The sequence below is a fragment of the Corvus kubaryi genome, unplaced genomic scaffold (genome assembly GCF_017639235.1).
Source record: "Corvus kubaryi isolate FWS band 111438036 unplaced genomic scaffold, C.kubaryi_AGA036_p1.0 split3-73, whole genome shotgun sequence".
Taxonomy (NCBI): Eukaryota; Metazoa; Chordata; class Aves; order Passeriformes; family Corvidae; genus Corvus; species Corvus kubaryi.
The window spans coordinates 28,580,627-28,601,539 of NW_024582091.1; the positions used below are offsets into that span (position 1 = coordinate 28,580,627).

Genomic DNA, 20,913 nt, shown 5'->3' on the forward strand with positions numbered 1-20,913 from the left:
AAAAACAAGTGCAATAGAGAGTTCTAGCAGAGCCTTGAACATAAAATGCCTCAAGAATAGAATGAGATCTGTTAAACCTATCTTGCTGTGCGCTGTAACTGGAAATGATAACCTTGAGGTTTAATTTAAAACAAGTCATAGCAAAGACTTCTGACTGTAATTGTTATCTGTCATATAAATAAAATTATTATAAAATGGAAATGCGCTTGAAAAGGTACAGTTTTCTTGTAGCATTGCCTGTAAGCAAAGTGAACTCTGTGAAGGTTTATCACTCTTTGCTGCCTTCTTCCTCCAGTCTTTCTTAATAATGGATCCATTTGACTGCAAAAATATGGAAAGAAAGAGCTGACAAATGATTAATTTTCCATATTACTTTTTATTTCCAGAGCTTTACTGATTCTGTTGCACTTAGTGATTTTTGTCTCCTTTGTTCCCCTGCTAGCCCAAGGAAAAACAAAAATCCAAAATTAGACCTCATATTAGAGTGGCAGCATTTCCCTTGTACAGCAGCAGTTTCCAGACAGGCAAAATGAGGGCATGAATGCAAGCACATGGATTTAAGCCAGAAAGAGGAACCAATGGATCTGAGATCAGCATCTGTGGTTTCCAAGCTTGGATTGTTCCACTGGATTGTTCATAGTGGCAAAGGGACTCTACCAGAGTAGGCACCAGAATTAGTGCAACCCAGAGAAAGGGAAAGATGAACCTACTTTCCTGCTTTTCCTTGCTTTCAAGTTTGGTATGAAAAGAAAGTGCACTGGTCTCAGGACACACATCAGTGAGGTGGAAACGGAGCTCATGCTTGGAAGACAAAGATTCACTGCACCTTTTCACCTACAGTACATTTTGGGGAGGCCAGAAATGCAGAGGCTGCCTCAAAGATTAACTCAAAATTAACTTACTTGATGTAGTGCCTATAGTGAAACACACCAAAGTGAACCTCCCTGCTGCTTTCAGACAGCACTGCACGTCTCCCACCCCAGGCCAGCGCATGGGAGAGGCAGCTGGCAGACCCAAACTCCATTAACCAGCTGCGGCTGTGCAAGCACGCAAAGAGGAAGCAGAGGTGGAGTGGCAGGATGCAACAGCAGGGAAAGGTGCCTGCCAGCAGCAGTCCCGAGTGCCGGGCTGCATCACCTGGAGGCCATCACACGCAGGTGCCTGCCCCTCACACAGCTCAGCAGGGCGCAGCTCACTTGCAGCTCCTGCTCCTTTCAGCCTAAGGTGGCTGCCGAGGCCACACTTGGTAGAGGGAGCTTGAAACAGCTGATTGCAGTTTGCAGCATGTGGACTACACACACGCCTCTGCAAAGGGTCTCTGCCAGATTCCTTCACAGCAGCAAACACAGAGCATGCTGTCAAGGGTGCTTCAGAGAGAAATGCAGTTTTGGGGCACTGATTCATCGTTTCAAGGACCCTTTTTCTCTCTCCTTTGAATATAGAAGAAATTAAGGAGACAAAGAAGTCAATTTAGCTGTACAAATAGACTTTCTACTGCATAAATGTTAGTTTAGGAATATATTCATTATTCAGGTGGGATTTCGTCGGAATTACTGGTGTCAATTCAGTGGGGTTCTGCAATATCCTGTTGACTTCCACCCAAGGGCAGAGGTCAGCAGAGAGCAGCTTGGACCAGTTGGTGTAATTTGGAATTCTGAAAACTTTCCTATTTCCCTGCTGTCAATTTTTTTTTCCTAGCAATTTGTCTCCTGTGAAATGCACACATCTGTGCTTTTTAAGATTATATCTTTTATCAGCAGTTTTGGGTGGGGTTTTTTTTGATTGGGAAAACTCAACTTTTATTAACATTTTTAATGTTATAAATCTGAAAAATCATGTTAGAAATATTACTTGAACATGAAGATCACAAGTTTGACTCAGAGATCTTTCCAAATAACAGCATTAGTATTCTTATTACATAAAACCCACTCTGTGGGGTTTGTTAACCTCATACTGCAACAGTGTTAAACACAGCTCCTAGCTAGATGAGAGACGCACGGGTTGATGGAGGTTTGATAATCATAAATAACATCTTGTTGAGGCCATGAGCCAGTAGCTAGCACAAGTCTCAAAACAAGCATGGATGGAGGACAGCAGGAAACTGCCTGGGAATCTCCCAGGTCCTTCCATGCCAGCCATTTAACCTCTTCTTCTTTCAGAGTGGATGACTACTTTCCAAAATCACATGGATGCTCTGACAGCTAATTAATTATGGCCGTATTATGCTTTACAAATTTAATTAGTATAAAGAGGGTTAGTAGAGAGAAACACTGCACGGAAAATTAAGTTGAACATAGACACAGTGCTGGAAAGATGCTGTAGTGAGATAGAAAGAGGAGAAAAACAATAAATAAGGAAAGGGCTTTTGAATAATGAGTACATAAGAGGTGTGTATGAAAGAACAAGCAGTGTTCTGCCTTCCAAAGGTAGAGAGGGAAAGGAAATTAAAAATTAGAAGCAAGACAAGCAAACGAGATTAATAGATTTGAAATATAAAGCAAAGAAAACAATATGAAAAAGATGTAATAAAAGCCACCCAGACCTTAAAGTCATGAACATTTCTGATATTAGAGGAAAATGGCAGCACACTTATACTGACCTCACACTGTGTTAACACAATACAGCTCTTAATTCCTGAATTATGCTGTTAAATAATTAACTGATGAATCATAAGTAAATAATTAAAACTTGGTTCTGTAAACCTCACAAATGAGAATATAAAACTGTCACAGTGATACCAGATTTTAACAGAACCAATATTGTAGTTAGGGAAAGGACAAAAAAAATTTAACATCTCTAGTTATAAAGACTGCTAGAAGAAGCACCTGGGCTCCATTTCTCCATGGAACACAATAAAATGGATTATTACTTAAGTCTCCTGTATTAGAGCTGAATCTGGAGAAGGTAGAAGAAGAGATTGCTAGTTACTCTGTCAAATACATAGACCTGCCCTGTTGGAGTGGGTTCATGATCTGGAGGAGCAGGATTGAAAAGGCTGTCACTCTAAAACACTGAGAAAGTCTTGAGTTCATGTTAAAATATCTTTTCCTCCAATATCTCTACAATTAAGAGCCATAAAATAAATCCTTACAGTTCAATGGACAATAACTCATAGGTTCTGTAGCACTATTTGATGATCTTAAGAACAAACAGCTTCAAAAATCTAATAATAATTTTGTTTATTCTTGTAAAAGAAATACAGTAGACAAAGTATAAAAAGATCAGCTTGTGCATCCACAAAGCAAAATAATTCCTTTTCTCCCATGAATATCTGTTTATTTTCAGATATAGCAAAAGCACGTGTACTTCAAGTCTAAGCAAGGCAATTAATTTGGACTCTGCCAAATCAGAGTCATCACAGTCACGGGATTACTTTTATTATTTTTTACAATGAGAGGACTCAGGGAGCACAGATCCTGCTGTGTAGAGCCATCACATTCCTTCATGAGAACAAACTGATAGGAATGAAAAATCTAAGTAACAGCAAGTAATTATTCCAATAAAGAAATGACAAAAAGCTACAATAGTTGTTTAGCTAGACTCGTTTAATTTGTTTATTCTTCGAATCTGTCATTTTAAAATAAATAGAAGACACATTTTTTTTTTAGAAACACCCACTTCTCCGGCTTCCTGTTGCTTTGTTTTGCAAAACACTTGCCAGCAGCAAAACTTTTAAGAGTCTTTTAAGATCAGAGAAGGGATTAAATGTACCAGGATTTCTCAGCACCCCCAAATAACCTACACACCTGGGGTTAGGCTGATTCCACAGCCCCCTATTAGCCATGTTGGCTAGGACATGTCCTTCGGGAATTTCCTGAGGGTTCATTTCCCATGGCCTGGGCCTAGGCATTGGAATAGGATTCGATGTCAAAGTAGCTCTCCAGCTGCTTGCTGAGGGCATCGAAGGTGGGCCGCCCACCGGCCTCCGCGCTCCAGCAGCGCAGCATCATCTCGTAGAGCTGCACTGGGCACCTCTCCGGCTGAGGAAGTCTGTACCCATTGTCCAGCAGCTGGATCACCAGGTGTCCTGGCATACCTGCAACCCGAAATGAGTTCATCAGGCTACTCAGGGCTTACTTAGGGATGCCATTAGTTCCTCTCTCTCTTCATCATAGAATCACAGTAGAATGGTTTGGGTTGGAAAGGACCTTAAAGATCACCAAGTTCCAAAACCCCTGCCATGGGCAGGGACACCTTCCACTAGACCAAAGGGGCTCAAAGCCCCTTCCATCCTGACCTTGAAAAATTCCAGGGGCAGGGACTCATCTCTTCTGTTTAGCAGCAATTAAAAACCACCTTCAACATTTCCCAACCACCTCACCCTGACTGCACCACCTGCAAAGCATCACAAATGGGTTTGTCTGGGTGCGAGGCTTTTCCTCCACTATTTGGGTTTGTCAAAATTTTTCTGTCATCTATTTAGCTAAAATAGTTCCTAAATCCTTCTAGTCTCAGTGACTGCAAAATCTCCCAAGAAAACCTGTCCTGCTGCTGAATTTTCCTCACATTCAGGAGCTTTCCCTAAAGTCAACCCTAACTTTCCTCAAGGACATCTGGGTAATGGCATCCTGCCTGCTACATCGCCACCAGTCATGGAGAAGCAACCATTCCCCTATCTTTGCTACACCTTTATATACTCTTGCGGAGTATACTATTGTCCTGTTCCCTTCCAATTTTTCACTCGTTAAGTTAAATTTTGAGTTGTGTTAACTTCTTTTCCTTAGATCTCTGAATGGTGTTTCCTCTGCACATTACCCACTGCCACCACAAATCAACACAACCTCTTCTCCTAGCTGATTACTGAGAACAAACTCCTGGAAGTAATACCAAGTAAGCAAATAACCATGGCAAAAGGACATTTTCTACTTTCAAGATACCGATAAACTTTGCAAAGGGGTAATACGGAATAGATTTTCAGACAATATCCAGAGCCACAGTGTTACATATTTTTTTGTACTAAAATGATTTATTTATGTATGTGTGTCCACATGCACACACCTATAGTTTATATAAGACTTCAGGATATTTTGCTTTCTTTTTTTTTCTTCAGAACAGTTTTGCAGGGGATGAGGATGGGAATCAAAAAGCAAAATCAATTTTTCCTTTTACAGAAAATATCAGTTTGGGACCCTGTGAAATGTAGTTTATGGTGAACACACCACCCCTCAGGCCTGTATAGATGCAACATAACTTTTTCTTTGCTTTAGTCCTTCCCTTGAGTTCTACTCACCAGCACAAAATGAGTCACAGTCAATCATCTCACTGATACCTTGTGTTATTGGAGCCACAGTTCTTTGAGCATTTCTCACAGTACTAGAAATAGTAGCTGCTCTCAGACTACTATATCTACTTTGAGGCTGGTGACATTTCATTTTTTAATTATTTAAAATCCTTTCCTTTATGAAGACTTTTCACTGCAATAGTCAAATATGAGGGAAGGGGGTAAAAATACCCTGATTTAATTTTCAGACACCTTCTTCCTGAAGTGCTTGTGCAGCGCTTCATACAATTTATTCTTCCATCGGATATACTAAAAAAAAAAGTAAAAAAGGAAAGGTTGGGCAATAAAAACCCCTTCCTTTCTTTCTTCCCTTTTTTCATATTCCAAGAATTGGCATCTTTGATCTGATGCTGGAAGAAAATAGCCAGCTGGCTTAGGTGCCTGTGCAGTGCAGGTTGACTCCAGCAAGAGAAAGCTTAAATGTGTGCTAATCACAGCCTTTGCAAAGCTTCCAGGGAGCCTGGGGAAGCCAGAAGATCTGACCCACTAAATTCACCTCATTTGTACAGCCTTCCTTCTCTCTTTAAAGTTTTAACCTTTTAACATGCCTGTAGTACAGGCATTCAACCTTCTTTTTTTTGTGTCATTCTGAAAGAAAGAAAAAATTAGACATCATTCTTTAGGTAAAAGTACTTACCAGCATAAGGCATCTTCCCATAGGTGATTATTTCAAACAGAAGTATCCCAAATGACCAGACATCTGATTTAATGCTGAATCTGTTGTAGCGGATTGCCTCCGGGGCTGTCCATTTCACTGGGAGTTTTGTTTCAGTCCTAGCTTCATATACGTTTTCATTTTCTACCTGTCATGGGTAAAACGAAGCAAGCCTGGTTTCAGATCTGCTTCAGCAAAGCACTTAAGCATCTGACTAAGCTCAGTACGTGCTTTATCTTATCATCTTTTATCCAAACTCGTGTCTTTCATGGCATTAAAGTACCCATTATCTGAAGTCTATCATTGGATTCGGCTTCACAGTTGAGAAATGCCGAGGCTTCATCAGAGGCTTTTCTAACACATTTATCATTTCAAGCAAGCACACAGCATTGGAGTGTCTCCTGATTAATTATGACTTGTTACTGTGAATTCTGGACTGGGCATGCAAGATTTCAGAAGTCTGTCAGGAGTGGCAGTGTAAGCATCCTGCTGACACTAGAGACCAAATGTCTCCACGTCTGGTCTTCAGTAAACAGAGAAGGCAGGAGCAAGAGCTAATGAATTTCAGAACCTTTCTTCTGTGATTTATTGTGGTGCTGAAGGGCCATTGACTTTGATAACAGTCACTTAAGCAGTTTTTTTGGGGACAAAAGAATAAACTCTGGCTGATTCAAATTAACATATTAATTTTTGACTCAGTGAGTCAAATTAATTAATGTAAAGTGTAGGTGAAAGACATATAGAAAAACTGTTGACTTGCAAATTTGTAGAATCATGTCCTTAAAGGTTTATAGCACAGACATCTAAATTTTGTGAACATTTATTCCCTCTTTAATTCCTACATGTAATTTAGTGTACACAAGTCACACCCAAGCCTTGGTGAAGTTTTTCACATGTAAATCCAGGCATACATGTACCAGATTTTGCTTTTTTGATTGTTTAAATACAAAATGTATGTTTCCCAGCTGCAGTGCTCTGTAGTTTTGAAAATACTGGTTGTTACTGATTTGTATCTCTATACTGATACTGATACACTCATCTTTAGAAACAAGAAATTATTTCATTATATAAATAACACATGTGAAAATACAGATTTTATTTCTCACACTTAATCCTTTGTATGTGACCATGTTAGTGTTTTCACTTAGGAGACAAAGTATTCCTAAGAAAGTCTGCCTAAATGACTCTATGACTGAGTATTTTAGTAAAGTTCAGTTTTAACAAGAAATGTCAACAGCTGTAAATTATTACCCTCTCTAGTGAGGACAAAAGAGAAATATCCATTATGAGCATTGTTCATTTAAAAATGTATATTTTTTTGTATTAAAAACTTGCAATATGAACTAATGCATACATAGAAGAATCAAGCTAAACTGAAAAGAATTTTCAAAATCCCTTGATGCCGTTTTTAAGCCATTATTCTATACTTCAGTATGTAATAAATCTAGTTCTGTTATGAACTTCAATTTCTGCTGCTTGAATGAAAAAACCAAATGAGAAGCAGAGAACTTTTTTCTCCGTTTTTCCTTCTCAGTGCAAGAACATAAATAAATAATAAAAGCCAAACAAACACAGACTCACAAATTATGGATTTCATATTGAAATCCATAAAATATGGCAAATTAAATCTTTCCACACTGATAAAATCATTTTCAGAGGTAGGAAATCTCATTTCTAAACCACGACTCTTTCATAGGGAGATTTTAGTCAATGATACTTGGCATTCTCTGCCTTCAAGGACTAGAGAAAAGAAAACAAAACAGTGCAGTGGTGAAGAATTTGTGACCGCATCAGATATAAAAGCTCTGAGAGCTCACTTTATGAACTTTGCTGTTAGCTGTGGAGAGGAATAAGGTCATTTTATGATTACTGCCTGTGCTCACAACCATTATGGAGGCAGTGGGGAAGGGAACAAGGGGAGAATAGCTGTCAAGACATTTTTATATGCCTTCCCTTACAGGCCCAGGTGTATAATCTTTCCATCATTCCTCTCCATGTTGCAGCTGCTGTGGATAAAGCTTGTCCAACAAAGGGTATTGCTTGCCAGGCTCCTTCCTGGGTGGCTGGGTGGGAAGCAGACACCAGGATTCTTCAGATTGACACAAAGGCACAGGACAAATTCTAACCTTATATGGGATAATGCAGGTAGAAGATACAAATGAACATTTTATAGGTCCTTTTCTCCCTGGGTTTGCCTTTTTCTGAATCCAGCAATTCAGGGCTACAATTCATTCTTTAGTTGGCCTCTTCCACCTTGTTCTCCAGAGTTAAAAGCAGAGACAATTAACCCTCTCACAACCTACCTTGAAAACTCTTGCGAGTCCAAAGTCTGCCACTTTGTAAACATTGTGTTCACCAACAAGAACATTCCTGGCTGCCAGATCCCGATGGATATAGTTCTGAGATTCAAGGTATGCCATCCCAGAAGCCACCTGAGCAGCCATGTCTACTTGATGTTTCAGGGAGATTTGAGAGCCTCCATCCTCTTTTTAAAAAGGAGATGACAAGAACAACATAAGAACAAGAACAATGTGCAGATTTCAGACATAAATAACTGAAAATCTGACTAGTTCAAACAGCCAACATGAGCAAACCAAACCATGTAATACAATAAAGTAACAGCCCAGCCAAATAACAGGGATTAGTGAATGACATTACTTATTTCACAATAACTGAGTAACAATGCCTGTCCCATCTTCTCTAAAACAGTAGATACTAAATGCAGGAGTTGATCTAGGCCAGGAAGGAGCTGCTGACACAGTCCAAAGAGAAAATCTTTTATCTTCTGACAGTAACATAGTATGTACCTTTCTGACAGGTTCATAAAGCTGTTCCAAACTGTGAGCAAGAGCTAATGTCAGTAGCCAGTGGCTGTAGCCAGAGCTGACTAAAGATGGAAAAGCACAGAATTATCCTTGTTCCCTGTTCTCTGATGATTCTTATTAGGAAAAACTACCATCTGCTATCAAGTGTAACTCTCATTTTCACTTTCCACTCCACTTGACTGCTTCATGCTGTTATCTCTGTGGTTGCTACTCAACAGTAGGACTCCTTGAGATGCTTTCAAACTGCCTGCTTCTCCAGTAGAACTTTTTAAAGCAATGTGCATGTCATTCCCACCACACTAAGATAAGGAAATCCCAGAAACTGAGATTTGGCAGTCATAGCTCATTGTTGAAACAATGCAGTAGAAGAACTTTGAGCTGAGCAACTTGCCTCCACAAATGAAGGAAGGAGTCTTAGGTCATGAAAAACTGCAGCCAAAAATTGTAAGACAGGCAACCAAAAAAAAATTCAGTATAAAAGAGTACAAATTCAGGGCCTTTGTGGGATTTAAACTGTGAGGTAATCGATGATAAACCAAATCACTGTTATGTTTGAGGACCACTGTCACCCGATCCCAAATGCTGCAGCACTCAAGCCTGAGTTCCTACCCCTGTAGCCTCTAACACTCAAAACAGTTTCAACTTTTTGTTTCAGAACCTTAATATCAAAAAGCTGAATCATTGCTGCTAGGCTTATTGGCAGTTCTTCTTTCTCATCAGGTTGGTGACTTTTACTTACTGCCTCTGTGTTAGAGAAACAAAACTGTTGTAGCTGGCAGCTTTCTGTTGTTTATTTTTAATTGATTTGCAGTGTTAGTGTGTCTTAGCATTGTTTTGCATAGCTTCCGCCAGTTCTGGCACTTTATCTGATGTAACCTTGCAATCCCACCTTACGAAGAGTGTGAGATGCCACTGTTTACTAATCAATTCTGCAATCTCCAGGCCTTGAATTTCCTGCTCATCTGAATGTTCTGACACAATTAGGCAAAAAAAAAAAAAAAAATTAAATTATTAAACTTGCCCTGTATGTGTCTTGCCCTACTTTCTTTTTGAGGCTAAACTCATTGTCATGATAATTCAGCACTGAGATTATTTACTTCTATTGTTGACTCAGAATGTCTTTTCCTCTCCTACAGATACGTTTCAGAGGTGCCTGAACTTTTAAGAGAGGGACAAAAATCGGGCTTTGTGAAAATCCATCCAGTCCCCAGAATAATACCACACTCTGAAGATTTTCAGTTCTGATAACTGACAAGCATCAGCATTTATTATTCATCTTGCCAGACAAAGATATAAGTCCACAAATGACACTCATGTTGTATTTAATTGGAAAATAACTAAGTGTGTACAAGCAGCTTGCATTAGTACCTGGGTTTTGGAAGTTAGCCTAGGTGAGTCAGCTTCAAATATTCCCTTTCACGTGACTTCATCTGTGCATGTTGTGAACTGCCTGCTGGTGAGAGCAGACAAGGATGCTGGCAAACCTGAGCACAAGTTTGTCACTGGTCTGCCAATGCTCCAGGACAGCCTGACTCAAGCTTGCTCCAAGAGACAAAATAAGGCAATGCCACGGGAAGAAGGGCTGGCTCATCAGCCTCGTGTTTAATGAGCTGCTTTCAGTGCAGAATAGGAGTTGGAGCTGCTAAACCCTCCCTGTCTTATTCCCTGCAGGACTCTCAGGGGCACCGTGCTAAAGGACAAGGATGAGATCCACCTCTAACAGTGGAGTGGCAGCTGAAAAACCATTTCTTTCACTGAAGCCTGTTTGGAATACCAGACTGGGCTGACCTACTGCCCTTAGCCTGTGGGCTGAGGTAGGGGAAGAGGCCACTGCTGCCCTGGCTGCCACAGTATATCTTGGATGATCTCTCTCTGTAAGATGGTTCTGCACTGCAGCTGTTCTGGAGCTAAAGAAGGGAAAGCTTTAAGGAGGAGCCTCAGCTGACCAGGAGCTACAACCTGTGCACAAATGCAGAGGATGAAATCATGGGTCTCTTTGGGATCTGAAGTGTAAATCATGTATGTCTGTCTCATAAAGATTTCTGAATACACCTCCAAAACGCCAGGCTGGAGCAAAAAACTCCAGACAAAGCACACAAGTTCAAGCACAGCTTCTCTGGACAAGCTGTCCCAGTGCCTCACCACCCCCACAGTGAAGAATTTCTAAGAATTACCTAATGTAAACCTACCATCTTTCAGTTTAAAGTCATTCCCCCTTATCCTATCACTACCTGGTCTTGTAAAAATTCCCTCTCCACCTCTTTTGTAGGCTCCCTTTAGGTACTGGAAGGCTGCTAGAAGTATATATATTTGTAGGCTCCCTTTAGGTACTGGAAGGCTGCTAGAAGTATATATATTTGTAGGCTCCCTTTAGGTACTGGAAGGCTGCTAGAAGTATATATATATATTACTTCCCATGGATTATTGTTTAACTGATAAAGAGAGCATAGCACCTCCATGTCCTTTTTTACTAATATTTTTTGACAAAAGCCTCAACATCATATAAAAAATTTATTAGAGGAAATATTAAAGAAGTCTTGGGGTCTGTACCCTGTTCTAAGCAATCAACCACAATATCTCATACAGAAAAGACAGGAAAATATTCTCATTGACAGATAACTGACAATAAAAAAGTGAAAAATAAATAAGTGGCACTTTCTCCAGTGAGGGCATTGCCTCCATAATAATTCACCAAACTTCAAGACTGCATTCCTGCCAGAACAAACCCCAGGTCAATCAGAATTGATAAAAGCACTCATGCATTTATGACAATTTCATTCACTTCCAATAACAAAGAAAACTTTTCAGGTGCATTTTCCTTGTACTGGTGGCAGGTCAATAACTCTGCATAGCAGTGTTTATCATGAACTCTCCCAAAGTACGTTTACAGTGTGCACAGGGAATTCCCATGTCTGTCATTATTAAGTAGCTGTCATTATGGGAAAACGTGATAGTAACTGTGAATAAAATATTTTAAAGCTGGAAAAGCATACCATGCATTTCTTGGAGGGGAATAGGAACAAAGAATATCTCTGGACTTTCTTCTGCTCTAGTTTGCCATACTTACCCATAGTGCACACAGAGGCAGAAGCCTGGAAATATTTTCATGTTCCCTGCAGAGGCTGAGTCTCAAGAAAACTTATCAGTAGCTGTGCACTCCAGCTGATACAGATCACTTCCAGTCACAGAGCTCTATACAAGCTTCAAATCTCTTTCCTTATTACTCTCACTGATAGCAAAGACTTTTCTCTGGCCACAATACCTATCAAATCCCTTGGATCTCTGCCTCCACCTCTTACTTCTGTGCACCTCCCTGTGCATTGGCCATCAGACAAGGAGAGATACCTCTAGGCTGGGTTTCAACCGGACGTTATTACGGATATCTTGATGGCTGCCTGGAAGCCAACTGACTTTCCACAGTCTCTGATGAAGAGCTACAGGAGTGAACACTTAGGCAAGGAGCAGGGTGCTGTGCATATGCTGGCAACAGATCCACACACAGGCTGCAGCACCGATGTGCCCTGAACATGTTTAATCTATGCACACTAACAGGCCAGTTTTCACCTCTGCAATAGCTGTGACTCATCCTGGCTTTCTCAAAGCTATTTCTCCAGTGCAATAAATGTTTCCATGCACAGCAATCATTTCCTGATGTGCCAGGCTCTTTCAATCAGATAAGTTGCAATCTGTACACAAAGGCACCAAAGATGAGAATTTACAGGAAATTTGTGCCTTGCTACCTCTGGCCAGTAAATGCCTACAAAACTGTAGATGATCTGGCCCAAGGTCATGGCAAACCCACTCTGGGCAGTTTCTGGTACAGCTGTGCCTGTGTCAGATATTTCTTTAGCTGTAATTGTGTGTGGACAGACCCCCATCTAAAAATGGTTCCACAGAGAAGACAGGGGAAGACTTGTCATGGTAAATGATGTCTGTGGTACTACACAGGGCTTTGCTTTATGGGCTGGAAACAGAGAAGAAATTCAGCATGACAATTGCAGCAAATATTTTGTCTTCAAGAGATCCTTACAACTTTGAAGACATTTAGCATCTCACAGACATCTGCTAAACTGAAAATGGGTAACAACACTAGAATCAAGCATATCCCAAGAACAGGAGTGAACTTAAAGAGTGCAGTCATTATGCTAGTCTGTTCCAGGCTGTACAATTTTATTTTTAATTATTATTTGCCTTCAAAAGAGCACTTTGAAGTGCTGCTGAGATAAAAGCCCTGATGGGATAGGCAAGGGACAAATTTGTAGGAAAAAGATATCCCTGACTAGTGATAGTTTTCAAAGCTGTTAAGTACAATTTTGTGGAAGTGCCTCTATTTCATGTCAAATATGATGACCTATCCTTCTGGATACTTATATTTTTATTCCTTTGTGTATGTTCCCATCTACTCATAGAACTGTGTGATAAAATATGGGCCATTATAAGGCAAGAATCAGACTGTGAATGTGTTTCTTTCCTACTTCTCAAATATTTTGGCATGTCAAAAATTCATAAACCTTTCTTTCTGCTTTTCTCACCCCCACACATGAAAAATAATGCAGCTTTTATATTAAACCAGGGTGCTGTATTTCTGTCTTTTATGTTAGTGTATTTACTAAACTGCAGCACTGTTAAAATGAGTTTAGAGTCATTTGCTTACTTTGAAGGTATTCTAGAAGACTTCCATATCTCATCAGTTCAGTAATAATATAAATTGGGTCCTCCAAAGTGCAGACAGCATAAAGCTGTATAAGCTTTGGATGTCTCAAGTTCTTCATTATTTGTGCTTCTCTCAGAAAGTCTTTTGGATCCATTGAACCTGAAAAAACAACATATAACAAAACATAAGCTGAGGTTATTAAAGGCCTTCCTACCAGCCTAGCAGTCTTAAGGGAGTAACTGAGATTGTTTTCTTTGAAAGTACATTAGCATCTCAAATCTTCACAGTTCCATGGAAAACAGACAGTGCAGCTGAAACAAACAGTTAATGAGTGAAACATGCCAGTTGCATAGGGACAGAGAACATATGTGTCCCAGCCACCAGAAATCTAAAGGCTAAAATCCCCAGGCCTCCCCCAAACAGGAAAAAAAGTGAGGCTAGAATGTTAAGGGATACATTTTAAACAAACAACTGGTTAACAAAAGGATCTGAAACTGAGGTGAGACTGTCTAGGTAATGAGCATAAAATTTCTGAGAGAAAACTAGTGCTGCAATCAAAATTTGTTGCACTATATTTTCGGCTTCACCAATCAAAGCCTGAAAGCACTGAAATCAGTTTAGCATATGCAGAGAAGATGTGTGCATTTTATAGATACAAAAACAAATAGCTATTTATAATGATCATGCGATAGCAACCTTATTAGAAATACCAATGTATGCACAGATGTAACATTAATTTTACAATCTCTTAAATACCAAAGTGTCTAACAGCAAATGATGTCAACTTTGTAAGTGTTACATGAAGTCATGACATCTCTAATTCTATTCATATACATAGTGAACCAATGCAGAAACTATGTCAAAGAAGCAATCAGGAACAGCAGAGGAAGGTAAAGTCATGGCAAATTTAGGATTAAAGCTCATATGACCAGAATTGGGGATTGATTAGGAAAACATGCACAAATAAAAAAGCAAAGCTTTCTATATGAATGATCCAGTAGTGACCAGATATTGTCAGATGTTTGAGGAAGTTGGTAAATAATATCTGTTTCAAAATGCTTGTACAAACAAATGTGAAATTATTCAGCTACTCAAATGTCTCGTTCCTCCCAAATCAAAACACTTTAATTAAAAAATATTACAGTGAAGACTGGGGAGGAAAAAATCTAGTTATCCAAGTTATTTTGCTCCATGTCATGTTTAAAAACAAACTCAACTTCCTCAGTAAGCAGACTGAGAAATTAGAGAAGCCAAGGCTGCAAGAATAAGAGTCTTTTTTAATATTAGGTAACCTAAAAGGTTTATTTGGGAGTTTGACTGTTCCAAACACAGATGTTCAAATTAAGTAATTCTTGAAGGATGTTAAATAGCTCAGCAATAAAATTCCAAAAGAAAATCTGTTCTACAAAACGAACTAGAAAATCAGCCTACCCACTCAAATCCTACCTTGAATGCCACCTCCTGAAAAATGCTCCAAGCTATTTCCCAAAACGTATTAATGATGTGTGATTTCATATCCTCACATCAATACAAGAGGAATGACTCAGAAATGCTCCTGACACAGATTTTATGAAAAAAGAGCCACTTGACATTGCTACTTGGGAGACCAAAGATTACATTGCAAGGAACAAGTACTCCTCTCTTCCGTGTCCTCATACTTCCCTTGGCAATCCCATATTGCCCAATTTGGCAACACTTTATAGGATGTCATTAGGAGTAATGGTCAAAGTTAATGGATTTCCATGCCATCAATAAGTGGCAAGCAGCCAATAATACAACTCCTCAACAGGTACAAGCTATTCTCATTTTCTCATTTCCCTCACTCTCAGAAGGAAGAGGGGGCCTTCACAAAGAGTAAATGATCATCCTTGGTCTGGATAAAGCAGAGATTATGGCAGAGAGAAAACACCAAATATCTGTAATGCCTACTCTATGTCCTTTTCCTGTTTACAATAGCACAATCTTTACAGATTTACTTGAACTTTTCACCAACTCCAGATTAAAAAAGAATTTTTAAAAGTCTTGGGTTGTCTTTATAAGGTTTACACTCACTTTAATATTGTGAATATATTAATAAAATTGTGCCCCATTTGCTTACTTGTTTCAAGATATAAGCATTGTGATAAAAATCAGCCTAAAATCTACAGAGAGGCTGCATGGTGTGAAGCATTCTGCCTCCAAAAGCAAAAACATGAGTGTGGCTAATGATTTAGCATCAGCACCAAAATTTGACAAGTTGATCCTAAAAAGGATAAAGTACTTGGTCCCTTAGGGTCTACCAAATCATGGACCCTCTATGGATCATTATACAGGGTTTCTTCACACCATAGCATATGACAGTCTGATTTGTTCCCACCATCAAAGTTTGCCTACAAGGAATTTCTCAGTTTAATCATGCTATAAACTTCTTCCAACAAACTGAAACCAAGCAACATGTTTTTCACATATGATAACTCTCAACAAATTGATCAGGAGGGAAGTATTCCATTAGCCGAATAGCTGCAAATCCTTTTCTACACTGTAATAGAAAATAACAGTGATGATAATGATAACAAACCAGAAAAAGATCAATAAATATTTCCTGAATATTTTGAAGAACACATGTAACCTTCAGTTTTACTTAGTTTATATCTTTAAATAGTACAAGTAGCAGACAGTGCCCCAACTCCCCAGAGCCCTGTAGATCTTATATTGTACTTAATAAGAAGATTGGATGCCAACTGAAAAAAAAAAATAAATAAAAGTGTCTTTATGAGCATTCTGCCTAAGATTAGGTTTTAGCAACTGAATAAGCAAATTAAAAACTGCCTCTAAAAGCAACCAAACACACTTGTTACAAATTAGTTGGATACAGCCTGTCACAATAGTGGCAAAGAATTTACAGTGCATCCTTTTGAGGAAGGAAACACATACCACATGGAGTTTCAAATAGCTGAGGGGGTTCTAGCTTGTAGTTGAATATGTGTGTTTTTAATGAAACGTACATTTTCAGCTGTAAGCGGTAAACATAGGATAAAGAGCAGGTTACTGAAAGAAGAAACCACTTGGTCATAAAACCAGTTATTTTCCAGATTCCACTGGCCTAAATGTAAATGGCCCTTAAATACTAGGTAACCTCCTCACAAGACCCTTTGTTTGCAACTTTCAATAAACCTCCTGAAATTGCTTCAAAGTAACCTTGTACTTCAGCGCAACCTAATTTTCTAAAGAAGCTTATACAAGATTAATTTACATGGAGACTACATTAAGCATATAACTATGATCCGCTGGAGAAGTTTATGAGTAATAAAGAAATAACATTTAAAAAACCAAGTATTTGGCAACACAAGAGACTAAGAAAACCTATTCACATTAACAGATGAATAATATATGTATCTGGATGTTCTCAAGCAACTTTGTCACCATACAGAAGTAAACTTACAAGCTAGTATAAGGTCACATACTGAATTAAATGGAATAAAAGAATCTCTTTTTTTCAGGGAAACTGGGGGACTTCCCTGAGTGCAAAGCTTTTTACACTGCACATGGATTAAAGAGATGGTATATTGAAAAACTGAAAATATTATTAAAAACTCCACTGACAGTACCAATCCAGACACTGTTTTGGGAAAGTCTCCTGAAAAAAAAAATCATGCTTGGGCAGCTTTTGTGCAGAGAGAAGCTTGGGAGAAGCTTTACAACGTGATAATGACAAATGTATCCGTCAACTTCAATAGGCATAAGGAACTTTATAAGATACAATTAATTGGTGATGATAGATGTCTGCTTCACATGCTGACAGCTGGAGAAGCAAGCTAGCCCAGACAACAGGTTCTAGAAAATCCATCACACTCAACATAGGACAAAGTGCAAATCCCTGCTGCAATGATTTCCACTTAAATAGAAAAAACAATGTCTCAGTGAGGAAATAAAAATAGAAATGTAAAATGACATGTTCAGGGACCTGCATCAAGACAGTGCTGTGCAGAGCCAAAACCAGAAATAACAGCTGCTGGTTTCTAGACTATTTTTCTATCCACTGATCCCTATACCTCTTTGAAAACTGTGGGTCAAGAGCTCAAACTTCAGAGATGTTCCTTAAGGAAAAGATATTCTTATGTTTTGTTTTATCATTCACACATTCATGATATGGTCTGGGCTGGTAAAATGTCATAGATGTCTCCAAAGCAGAGACAAGTGAACCAGTGAACAAATAAGAGAATTATCTGAACGAAGGCATCACATAACTACTGCTTCTTGTTTATAGTCACACTGATCAACAGATTGTAAAGGGAATAAGGAGAGGTAATGGGCAAGATATTGACAGAATGATATTTGAGAGCAAAGAGTGGAATGATCACAGGGAATTTCAGTTGTTGTAATTGTGTTGAAGGGACAAGGGGTGGATTGTGTGCAAATTGTTGACTTTGGTATTGTGATTATGGTATTTTGCTTTTGGTGCCGAGAATTCTTTTTCTTGATAGTGAAGTTTATGAAGTTTGTGTGACGAATATGGACTTTAATGATAGCTCCTACATATGTGATACAGAGAGCTGAGGCGCAGAATGTATTTGGTTTAAGTGGAAAGCTTTTGGTAATGGGGAGCTGCAGGGTAGTTTCTGTGAGAAGCTGCTAGAAACTTCCCCCATGTCCGACAGAGCCAATGCCAGTCAGCTTCTGGATGGACCCGCTGCTGGCCAAGGCCAAACTCATCAGTGATGGTGGCAGCACCTCTGGGAAAACAGATTTAAAAAGGGGGAAAAGAAAACCTGTGCAACACAGCAACAGCCAGAGAAGAGAGGAGTGCATATATGTGACCCACACTGGAGCAGTCTGCTCCTGGAGGACTGCATCCCATGGAAGAGACCCACACTGGAGCAGTTTGTGAAGAACTGCAGCCCAGAGGCAGGACTCAAGCTGGGGAAGGTTGTGGAGGACTCTCCTGTGGGAGGGACTCCATGCTGGAGCAGGGGAAGAATGTGAGGAGCCCTTCCTCTGATGCAGAAGGAGCATCACAGACATGTGATGCATTGACCACAACCCTCATTCCCTGTCACCCTGCACCACAGTGGAGGAGGAGGTAGAGAGTATGAGAGTGAAGTTAAGCCCAAGAAGAAGGTGGTGGGGAGGAAGGTGTTTTAAGATTTTTGGATTCCTGGAATCCAGACTTTACAATCAATGTAAAGAAATGTGCTTTAACAGCATGTTATTTTCTCATTGTAATGTGCATTTTTAATCTCTAATATGTTTTATCTGATATGTGAGTGCTTATTCTTTCCTGCTAATTATTTAAAAATCCTGATACATCTGAGATGCTAGATACCTAAAAAGAGGGGAAATTAGCTAGTATGCTGCACATCAATGTTTTTGAAAGAAGCAGTTGTGAAATTTTCAATTGGTGTAAAATATTTGAAAAATTGGCTCTTGCTCCAAATTGAAATGGAAACAGATTCTGAATACCCTAAATACTCACAAGTCAGGAATCACACATTTGCATCAAGGGAGAACTGGCTTTGGGGAAAACCCATTACTTCCATCTCACCAGAATTCTGGGAGATTAATTTTTTCCTATATATTGGAAGGTCATAGAGTCATAGAATCATAGAAACATTAAGATTGGAAAAGATCTATAAGATCACTGAGTCCAACCATTCACCCAGCGCTGTCATGTTCACCACTAAACCTCAACCCCAAGTGCCACATCCACATGTCTTCTGAGCCCTTCCAGGCATGGTCATTCCATCAGTACCCCAGACAGCCTGTTTCAATGCTTGACAACCCTTTCCATAAAAAAAAAAAAAATCACATTATCCAATCTAAACCTCCCCTGGCACAATTTGAGGCTGTTTCCTCTTCTCCTATTGCTTGTTACTTGGGAGAAGACACCAGTCCTCACCTCACTACAACCTAATTTCTGGCAGCTGTAGAAAGTGATAAGATCTTCCCTGAGCCTCCCCTTTTCCAGACTAAACAACCCCAATTCCCTCAGGCACTCCCCACAGGACTTAACCTCTGGACCCTTAACCAGCTCCATTGCCCTTCTCTGAACTCATTCCAGCACCTCAATGTCCTTCTTGTACTGAGGGGCCCAGAACTGGACACAGGATTTGAGGTGTAGCCTCACCAGCACCAAGAACAGAGGGACAATCATTGCCCTGGTCCCGCTGGCCCCTGTTGCTGATACAGGCCAGGATGCCATTGGCATACTTGGTTTCAAGCCTTTTAGCAGCAACAGCTAGAGATTAGTTTAAATCCAGAAAAAAAACTGTTTGAGAAATGAGAAGGATACTATATAACAAGAAACTACATTTAGCCTTTCTAAAGACAGCTTAAAATTGGTTTAACTCACTCTGTTTGTATCTCCAGAACGGAAAGAAAAACTAATACATACAAATAGGCTTTTTATTTTTTTACAAGAAGACATAGCAAGGGTTAAAGAGAAGACATCAGGCAAATTCAAATGTGAAATTAGGTCCACATTCTTACAGTGCCTTCCACTTAGGACTAGAAGGCTTCACATTATTGTCTAGTCGAGAACAATCTGTGTTTTGATTAAATATAAATACTGATCTCAGCAGAGGGATGATGTGTAATGGCATATAACAGCAAATTATTCAGACTATATATGGTCTAGAACAGATGCGCACTGCAAAAAAATGCTCAACAGAAAAACTCAAAATAACAGAAATCCTTTCTGGCCCTCAGGCCTATAAATCTATTTGCATCATGCTCTTCTATATTGCATCATGCTCTTCTATATTGCTCACCATGTGATTACCCTACTTGATCAACCTGCTCCTGCTTGGTAATAAGATCATTGCTCCATTTCACAATTTTTCTGGTGGTAAAGCCTTTTTAACAGAACCCTTTCCATCTCATCCCCCTATATTTGCCAGATCACTTCAAGTTTAACACACTTCTCCATTGTTCTGACGACTTTCTTGTCCAGAGAGTCTACACTGTAAAACAGCTTAGTGAAATGCCTGTTGTTTAAAATATGCGCTCTCCTGCCACAGTGTAAGACAAGTGATTTAGATCTTTGAGCCAAGCAACAGGAGAGGATCATTTTACAGTGTGTTACACTTGAAGCCTGAAACATTGCTCATGTGAATATTGGAAGCTTCAGTCATCAACACAATGTATTTCTTGATTACTCATTAACTATTATGTTTTCGATTCATTTATCAACTTTATGTTATGGTGAATGAAATTACCAGCCCTACCCTTTGCGAAATTTTATTAGTACCAAGGTAATCATTTATTACTCAGATTAGGGTGAGGGTATTGTGGTTTGTCTTTAATTAGCGAAGTGTTATTCCTCATGAGTAACAATGAGAACAAGCTATGGAAAACCAATGTGCTGATTACTGTAAGGCCCTCCAAATGGTGAGAAAACCTGTATAGAAGAGGCTAATTCCCTGGAGAAGTAATACTACAAGGTTAAATGCTTACATTTCTGACTGTTTGAACTGTTTTTGCAGAATGAGATAGTTCACAAAGTACAGTGATAAGAGATTCA

At 39.4% G+C, this 20,913-nt stretch overlaps 1 protein-coding gene across 1 annotated transcript in view; it reads right to left on the bottom strand.

Annotated features, from left to right (window-relative positions):
• Positions 1-356: 356 nt before the first annotated feature.
• FRK (fyn related Src family tyrosine kinase) overlaps positions 357-20,913 on the bottom strand; it is a 51,770-nt gene continuing 31,213 nt past the window's right edge. The window contains exons 5-8 of the mRNA XM_042017169.1: positions 13,416-13,574; positions 8,240-8,421; positions 5,919-6,084; positions 357-4,036 (exon numbers count right to left, since the gene is read on the bottom strand). Coding sequence (XP_041873103.1) covers positions 3,843-4,036; positions 5,919-6,084; positions 8,240-8,421; positions 13,416-13,574 — 701 coding nt within the window. The 3' untranslated portion in view covers positions 357-3,842. The remainder of the gene's footprint in view (positions 4,037-5,918; positions 6,085-8,239; positions 8,422-13,415; positions 13,575-20,913) is intronic.